General features: G+C 42.7%; 1 protein-coding gene across 1 annotated transcript; it reads right to left on the bottom strand.

Moving 5' to 3' along the window:
- Positions 1 to 3,240: 3,240 nt before the first annotated feature.
- Positions 3,241 to 7,340, bottom strand: UTP23 (UTP23 small subunit processome component). The gene is made up of 3 exons (XM_015620261.3): positions 7,093 to 7,340; positions 4,919 to 5,093; positions 3,241 to 4,020 (listed from the first exon to the last, which is right to left on the bottom strand). The coding sequence occupies exons 1-3, from the start codon at positions 7,278 to 7,280 to the stop codon at positions 3,634 to 3,636; spliced, it is 750 nt and encodes a 249-aa protein (XP_015475747.1). The 5' UTR covers positions 7,281 to 7,340; the 3' UTR covers positions 3,241 to 3,633.
- Positions 7,341 to 8,884: the final 1,544 nt, after the last annotated feature.

Raw genomic sequence — 8,884 nt, 5'->3', positions numbered from 1 at the left:
ATCTGAAATTCAGCATTAATGCCCTGCAGACTATGGCTGATGTATTATTGTTTTCTTCCTCTATTACTCTGCATGTGTATTGTACAACACTGGTTATTTCCTTGTCCTTTTTTTTTTTTAAAAAAAAAAAAAAAAAAGAGATTTAGTGAGGTGCTGCCTTAGGATTTGGGGTATATTTTTATACTGTCTGAGAAAAGAGGAAATCAATAGCCTCAAAGAAGTTTTCGGTCAAGCTCCTTTTGATTTACCTCTGGCTTCTGTAGTTTCAAAACTGAAACCAGTCCCTGTAACACCCTAAAGCAAAACAATCCTAAACTTCATGGGCAAAGTTATATTGGGAACCTTATCTATAGCAGAGTTGTGGCCACAACTCCAGACTTTTTATTGATAAATAAGGCAATGGCTTTTTGGGCAGTACATGGAGAGAACACCTATGACAGCAGAGCTGGCTCTGTGGGTACTCCCACAGTGGTGTTTCTCACAGGCCTAGGGATGCTCCTAGAGATTCACACTGCTGAATTCCTAGAGGGACTTGCCAAGGGTCACAGCCTGGGCCAGCTAAACCTCACGGAAGCTGGCAGGCAGAGGCAGCGCAGCCCTAGAGCAGCTGCAGGGCCGCTCGCTGGCAGCACAGCGGTGTGAGCTGTGAGAGCCCAGCCCGGGCAGAGCCAGCCCGGGCAGAGCCAGCCCTGCCAGCTGGGCTCCGTGCTCCCGGCTGCTCCCAGGGCTTCTGACTGAACAGCAAACACAGCCAGGCAGCTTTGGCCTGCACGACTTGCTTCACTTGGAAACTAGGCGGGCTTCTCTTTCAAATGCCAGAGTGGTAAAATACATGGTCTGATTGCCTCTGCTTGTTGCCTGGAGCTCTCTCCCAGAGCTCACGGACAAATTACCACACAGAAGGACAGTTGCAGGTATGCAGCAGATAAATTTTACAGTTTTTCTCTTAAGAGCTCACTCCCTTCATATTCCAGTTCTTCCCAATGGCAGCACCATGATAGATAAATGCTCTTTTAAATTCCTTAAGCTGGGAGTCATTAGAGGACTTAAAATATTCTCTATTTTTTACAGAAATTATGTTTCTGTCTGTTTACGGTCTTTAAAAAAAAGGTGTATTTAAGCTTTGTGTTTCAATGACATTGAAAATGACTACTGTAAATAATTAGGGTGTTTTCTGCTCTGTTTTTAAAAACAATATTTTGAGTAAAGTTACTGGGTTTTAATATACTTTTGACTCAGATTGAGATTTGGATGGTGAGCCAACTCTGCTGTCTGCTCCAAGCTTTACTTACAGCAGTGATGTCTGTGGGTGGGTTTTGGGAGGGGGAAAGAAATGTAAGCAGTATTTATGGAGGAATGGGAAGCAAAACTACATTAATATGGGACTGTGCCCAAAGAAGTGAAGGTATAGGACTATGACAGCTTGAGAAAGGTAAAATGCATCAAAAAAATATATGCTTCATGAAGGTATTTCTAGGAGTTACTACATTTCTCCTCAGGACTCACTTCAGCAATCAAAGTGGGAACACCACCACAATGAGCCTAACTGTTTTAAATTTCAATTAAAGCTTTCATCTTGACTATAGCACCCTTCTTCCCTGCTTCTGTGTCTCACAGTCTGTTCCAAAGATGCTTATGGTCTCTCAGAACAATGCAGGCGCAGTCTCTCCTGACAGCTGTGCTGGGGCTGCAGCAGCAGTGTCCCATGGTGCAAGCACAGAGCGCACCATGCACCTCCCTGTGCTGGCCAGAGGGAACACCCTGCAGACATCACCCCACCGTCTGCTAAAACTGGCCAACTCCCATCTCTCGAGCTGGCTTCTCAAACTCTGTGAAACAACTGCCTATATAATTTGAAAAGCCAACACAAAGAGTCATACATTATAGCTATGTATTGCAGACATTCAAGAATATGTGCAGACAGTGCACAAGAACTACTTTGCAAGTGCATGATACACAGGCTGAAGAATTGTTTAGAACACACAGCTTAAATCCACGTAGGTCAAGAAGCAGAAAACTTTCCTTTTACAAACATCTCAGTTAAGAAGAAATGCACTGAGAAAAGTTAAAAATCTGGGAAGAGATGACTGGGAACACCGTGAGAGTACATTGATGCCACAGCACGTGCTATGCCACACATCTCTCTATTGTCATTTTCAGTCACTCACTTCAGACTAATGTCGCCTAGCATTTAAGGAGGCATAGGAAGCAATAGTTATCATAGAAAATCAGTTATTTTAAACCATTTTGGAAACTCTCTTTGTGCTGCTTTAGGCTTGGGAAGTTATTTTCTTCACAGTAGCTGTGTTTTTGGATTTATGCTTAAGTGTTGGGATGTTTTCATTATATCTGAGCAGTGCTTACACAGGCCCAAGGCATTTTCTGCTTTTCACCCCACCGACAAGTAGGCAGGGGGACAAGAAACTGGGAGGGGACACAACCAGGGCAGCTGATCCCAACTGACACAAAATATTCCATAGCATACAGCATGACGCTCAGCATATAAACCTGGGAAAGGTGGGAGGACATTTGGAGTGCCGTTTGTCTTCCCAAGTCACCATTACTGACGGAGCTCTGCTTTCCTGGGGGTGCCTGTCCATGGGAAGCTGTGAATTAATTCCTTTTTCTGCATTGCTTGTTTTGCTTTGCTTGAGTTTTGCATGCTTTGCATGGCTTTTACTTTCCTTATTAAACTGTCTTTATCTTAACCCATGAATTCTTACTTCACCCTTCTGATTATCTCCACCCCAATGCAGGGGAAGCTCAGTGAATGGCTCCATGGGGCTGAGTTGCCAGCCAGGGTTAAACCACAAACCTCTTCTCCAACCCATTTGTGTTCTGCTCCTACCTTACAGAACTGCAGAACAATCATCAGGGCCTGAGCCCCATCACCCTCAGCTGCTTGTATTCCAGGAGTCCTGCACAGCTCAGCTATACGGAGAAGCTTTAGTGCTACCAGTGCTTTTATTCAGCATTTTAAAGCTGCATTTTTACTATGAAAAAGAAAGAATAAACTACAGGTGAAATAGGGAAGACTAGAGATGCCCTTATAATGTCAGGAATATCAAAACAATTGCACACCCTCTGGAATTTTCTAAATAAATAACGATCTACACCAAGAGCCATATTGGTTCACATGGTATACACAGAAAAATTTAGGCTGGAAGGGCTTTTAAGGGCATATGGTCTTTCTGCAAGAGTTAACTTTTGTATTCAAACAGAGATAAATAAGCTATTGTGTTATTTTAGGCCAGTTGTAAAAATTAGTTTTATTAATATTAGAAACCTTGACTTAGAAAGAAGTCTAATATCCCACCAAAATCCATAGGGAAGCCAAGAAGCATTTCTAAAAAAATGCTACACAGCATGTGAATTTTAACACAAAACATGATGCTGGAGAGAATAGTGAAATATAAGGGTTCATAAATATTTTGTCACAAACCCAATACTAAATAACAGAATAAATTATTAGGACAATAATTTGCAAATACTGAGATACAGTAATAATCAGTACCACCTCATAAAAATAAATTTTAATATTAACAACTCAATTTCATATGACTGCATACTAATCGCTTTTTTTTCCCAAAGTTCAAACAATGTTCAAGTTCTGTGTTGTCTACAAAGATGGGCTTATTCTCCTTCATTTTTCTGCACTGGCTGCATGGCTTCTGCTTTAACTCTATTTCGTTTTCTTTTCCTTCTTTTCTTCTTTTCAGCAGAAGGCTCCTGACCCTCCTGTGTTTTCTTCTTTTTCTTCTTCAGACAGCTGAGAGGATTTGGGCCGCCTGCCCTTTTGCGTTTTCTTCTCCTTTCACCTTCTTGCTTTACTAGTCCTTCTTTTTCTTTAAGCTCCACAATACTTTGTTTTTGGTACTCTGGAACAAGCTGATTTGTCTGCAACTTTTGAACAAATGCCAAAGATTTAGGAGAAGGTTTGTCCAGCACCATAGTGTTCTGAATAATAAAGAGAAGAGGAATGCCAGGCTTCTTTTTCACTTTGTTTGATAAGTCCTGGTCCTGCAAAATTAAATACTTAAGTCAATATTTTCAGATTAAATGGTATTTGCAATTCAAATGCACCTACGTTTAATACAAAACTATGAAGATAAATTACATTATGAAAAAGATAAGAAACTTAATCTAGCAGATAGACATGGCAGTGCCTTTCAGAGCAACTAAATTTCAATTTCTCTCCTGATTAGCTGTACTTCTGATGCAAAATTTACCAACATTTCCTCTTTACCTGCATGTATTTGCATGAATACATTTTTTGAGGAAAAAATCCCAATTCATTTGTATGCAGACCACCACACCACATGAAGCAACATAATTTTTTCTGTAACAAATCACTTTTAAACTCCTGTAACAAATCACTTTTAAACACTTGTAACTTGTAACTATAAAGAATTCTACTATAAACTGCTTTGTATATACTGTATATAATTTATACATGCAGTCCCAATAACAAGCCAAAGAAAAGAATTATCTTTTTTATTTGTATAGTTATTTATTCTTTAGTTCAAAATTTCTAAAAATTTTAGTTATATGGATATTAACATTTAATTTTTTCAGACTACTGTGCTAAGCAGCTCAGTTGCACACATGCACAATATGCAAATCAACATTCACAAGTTGTTTTTTACATATCAATAGGTAGTCAGTATGTCTTTCACATTTTTAAGCTAAATTAAGCAATATCATTACAAAATAAAAAAAAAATCTATTTGTTCAAGTAAGAGAAAAGATAGCCTGCTTCATAATTAGGAAATACAGTAAAGAGCAAGTAACGTTTTATGTGATTAATTCCCACAAACTATTTTAGAACGTCATAATCGAGGTTACTGTAGGCTTCTTTAACCTTAGGTATCAAAGCATCACTTCAAAAGAAATGGAGCTATTCCCCATGAGCTTTTACCTGTGTAGCAATAAAGAAGTGATGAGGGTTGCCATCTTCAATCATGGAAAGTAAACAGGTTGAACCACTCACAGGATTCTTATGGTGAGAACAGTTTCGAACATGAAATCTCTGGGCAATTAATTTTGCTCCATACAGTGCTTTCCCCAGTGATTCAAGTTCTTTTATAACACATCTGAAAACCAAGAAAGACAGTAAGTTTTAAACAAAAAAACTTGTATTTTTTACAAAAAGGCTTTTACAACAGCAAAAGGCTTATGTGAGTTACTTAGGAGCAACGCCCAATTGTTCAGGCCCTATAATTTGTAAATGGGACACAGAACTCCAAAAGCAACAGCCCATCTGAAGACATCAGCAAGGTTTCCTTGGTTGCAAACATGATTAACTAGTAATAAAATTAAGATGTATGAAATGACTTAAAAATAATTCACATCAGTGACAATACAGAATCCTTAAATTTATGTTCAGATACAGCTGAGCATATGAACTACTACTTAACAAATAAAATTATTTTTAAAATTTATTTTTAAATTAACTTATTATAAAACTTTAAAATTTAATTTATTTTTTAAAATGGAAATAAAGTATCTGTGGAACAACAGGCCAGTCAGTCTCACATCTGTGGCTGGCAAGATTTTGGAGTGGATACTACTGAAAGTATTTAAGGCATGAGGAAAACAAGGAGTTGACTGGTGACAGCCAACGTGGTCTCATTAAGGTGAAATCATGAAAAATATGGTGGCCTTCTGTGATAAGGAAGAACAACAGATGTCACCCAACTGGACTTATGCAAAGCTTTTGACAGTGTTCCATACAACATCCTGTTCTTTACATTGGAGGCATGGATATGACAGATGGATCACTTGGTGGATATGGACTGACTGGAGGGTTGCACCTCCAGTAACAGCTGAATGTCCAAGTGGAAACCAGTGACAAGTGCTGTTCCTCCAGGGCTGGTATTGGGATCTCTTTAACATTTGTGTCAGTGGCATGGACAGTGGGATCCAGTGCACCCTCAGCAAGTTTGCCATCGACATCAAGCTGTGTGATGCTGTTGACACTGGAGGGAAAAGATGCCATCCAGAGAGGCCTGGTGAGGCTTCAGAGGGGTTTGTGTAATCCTTATGAAGTTCAGCAATGCCAAGGGCAAGGTCCTATGTATGAGTAAGTGCAACCCAAGCACAAATACTAGGAAGAGAAAGGATTGAGAGCAGCCCTGACAAGAATGACCTGGGAAGTGTGTTGGTGGTCAAGAAGCTCAACGTGAGCTGGCAATATGAAAGCAAACTGTGTCCTGGGCTTCATCAAAAGCAGTGCAGGCAGCAAGGTGAGGGAGGGGATTCTCCACCCCTACCCCACTAGTGAGACCCAGCCTGGGGGGTCACAGCGAGCCAACTCATTTCCCCTGCCAGGCTCTTTTTATAACATTGAGGTGCTGTCTCAGCAACTCAGTGTTCTGACAGCAGAGAAAACACGTCCATTCAGCTGGCCTTAGTGAAAGCTGGTTAAAATGACTAACAGATATTGCTGACAAAAGAATCAAGAAGTGACATTTCAACATGACAGGAAAGCTATTTCCAAGCCTTTCACAGCTAAGGATATGGCAATACTTTATACTGTTTGGAAGTGCAGGCCAGTTAGATACGCTGTGCAAGGCGGCTCAGTGTGTTTTTTGAGCCTGGGGTATACATCTTCCTGGTATTTTCACTACTTGCCTCCATAGTGGGCAGTTGGCTATTCTGTTATTGCAGATATACAATCTAACTGTATTTTTGTATTTCAATATATACAACATACATAAGTAATAGCAAAGGCAACTTGGAGGCAACTTCATGTCTTTGTCTAAGCCATCCTTGTCCTCCCTTGCCAACAGCTGCTTTGGAAACAACTCGGCACTGGCAGGCTGCATCTCCAGCCAGGCAGGAACTCCCTCCAGGCCCAGGAGATCTCAGCTTGCCCCTGCTGTTACCACTGCTCCAAGCAGACGCTGCTGGTGGGAAGAGACCCACCAGGCCCTCCCTCACACAGTGGGGTTCCCGCTGGCCCCGCAGTTCGTGCCGGTTTCCGAAAGGCAGCTGGGCAGAGGGGTGCTCCCAGCCTCCTGCAAGCTGCCCTCAGCCCCCAGCGCCACCTCCTCCCGCGGCCCCGGCAGGCCGGAGCGCTCCCCGCCGTACCGCGTGGTGCAGAGCTGCGTGGCGCCGTCCAGGTACCCGGGCAGCTGCTCCCGGATCTGGATCTTGTTGCGAAGCGCGGCCTGGCAGAAGGTGCCATCCAGCAGCACCTGGAAGGGCTCTCGGAACTGGAAGTTGTGCTTGTAGAAGCCCATGATCTTCTTAGCGTGTTTCTGTCTCGTCACCCCCATGGCGCCCGCGCCGCCGCTCGGAACGGCCGCGGCTGCCCCGGAAGCTGCGCCAGGCCCGGGCGGGGCCTCTCCGGAGAGCCGGGACCGAGCGGGGCCTCCCCCGGAGAGCCGGGACCGGGCGGGGCAGCGCCGGGGCCTACCCCGGAGAGCCGGGACCGAGCGGGGCCTCCCCCGGAGAGCCGGGACCGGCCGGGGCAGCGCCGGGGCCTCCCCCGGAGAGCCGGGACCGGCCGGGGCCGTGTCCCGTCCCCAGAGGGTCCCACCTGCCCGTGGAGCCCTGTACGCAGGTAACCGCAGGGCTGGTTGATTGCCCCTTGTTATGCGGTGCTGTGCTGGCTCCTGCCGTTTGCTAAGATCAGAAATGCAGGTGTTTTTTTTTGCTCTTTCACTGTGCTGATAAAATTACAATTGCTGTCGCAAAGACTGTAGTTTAATCACACATCAGCATACAGAATGACAGAATCAGTTCGTTTGGAAAAGCTCTCTGAGGTCATCGAGTCCAACTGAGGACCCAACATCACTTTGTCAACCTGACCTTGACACTGAGTGCCATGTTCACTCTTAAGCACCCCAGAGACAGCAATTCCACCGCCTCCCTCGGCAGTCCATTCCAATGTCTAATTGCCCTTTCTGTTATGAAATTTCACCTAATGTCCAATCTAAACCTCTCCAGGTGCAGATTAACACTATATTCTCTCATCCTGACACTTGTTACCTGGAAGGCTTCAGAATACTTACGAAGGCTTAGTCAGTGCCTGTTTATTTTGTTTGCCTGTATTGTCTACATCAGTCTAAGTTCAATGCTCACAAAACCAAAGTTTAAAAGCACATATTCTACATTTTAATTTATTTTTTTCCAAGACAATTTAATTGTGTTGCAGTCTGGTGATACAGCTGTTACATACAGCAGAAACTCCTCCCTGTCCAACACAAAGCATGAGCACACCGGACGTCTGGCATTAAGAAATCAAACTTAATGCCCCTGTTTTAGGCAGGCAAGACGATGTGACACCTTAACACCATCAAAAGGATAATTGAAGACATCTGTCTTGCTATGCAGGTTCCACAGGAGACATCTTTCTGCCTGGGACAACTGTATTGCAAGCAAAACCATGGCAAGCACCTACCAGTTTGTAATCATCGGTCAGGCTTCTTTAAGGTCATTTAAGCAAGTACCCAGCTGTCATATTGGCCTTTTTACTAGCAAATAGGGAAAATAAGTGCTTCCAAGCAAGCAAGTTAGTCAACAGAAAGTGAAAAATAAAGAATTTGATTTTATTCTAGAAATTCAAATATTTACATGGAAAAATATTTTAAAGCACTTAGGATAAAAAGTGCAAAGAACAGGTGATTGAGAGTATTTTCCATTGATCCAGTTGTACTGTTGACAGTATTTTTCTGCCATTAAATCCTTCTTTCCAGCTGTCTTTGGGGTACAGTTGTGTGTGCTCCTGTATCATGGACATACATGGATATATGCCTTATTATGAGCTAAATGACATGTTGAATTCATTATTAAACAGAGTCTTTTATATAAAAGTCTTCATTAAACTTCATTCCTGTAGCTGATATGTTTCCATAATGCCATGATGATCCAGTTCTCC

This window comes from Parus major, chromosome 2 (assembly GCF_001522545.3).
Source record: "Parus major isolate Abel chromosome 2, Parus_major1.1, whole genome shotgun sequence".
Taxonomy (NCBI): Eukaryota; Metazoa; Chordata; class Aves; order Passeriformes; family Paridae; genus Parus; species Parus major.
This window is presented reverse-complemented; position numbering and strand designations above follow the sequence as displayed.

Coding starts and splice junctions, on each gene's coding strand:
- UTP23 (XM_015620261.3), bottom strand. CDS start 7,280: ATGGGGGTGACGAGACAGAAACACGCTAAGAAGATCATGGGCTTCTAC. Junction 5,094..7,092: donor ACGCAGCTCTGCACCACGCG/GTACGGCGGGGA, acceptor CTTGGTTTTCAG/ATGTGTTATAAAAGAACTTG. Junction 4,021..4,918: donor ACTTCTTTATTGCTACACAG/GTAAAAGCTCAT, acceptor TTAATTTTGCAG/GACCAGGACTTATCAAACAA.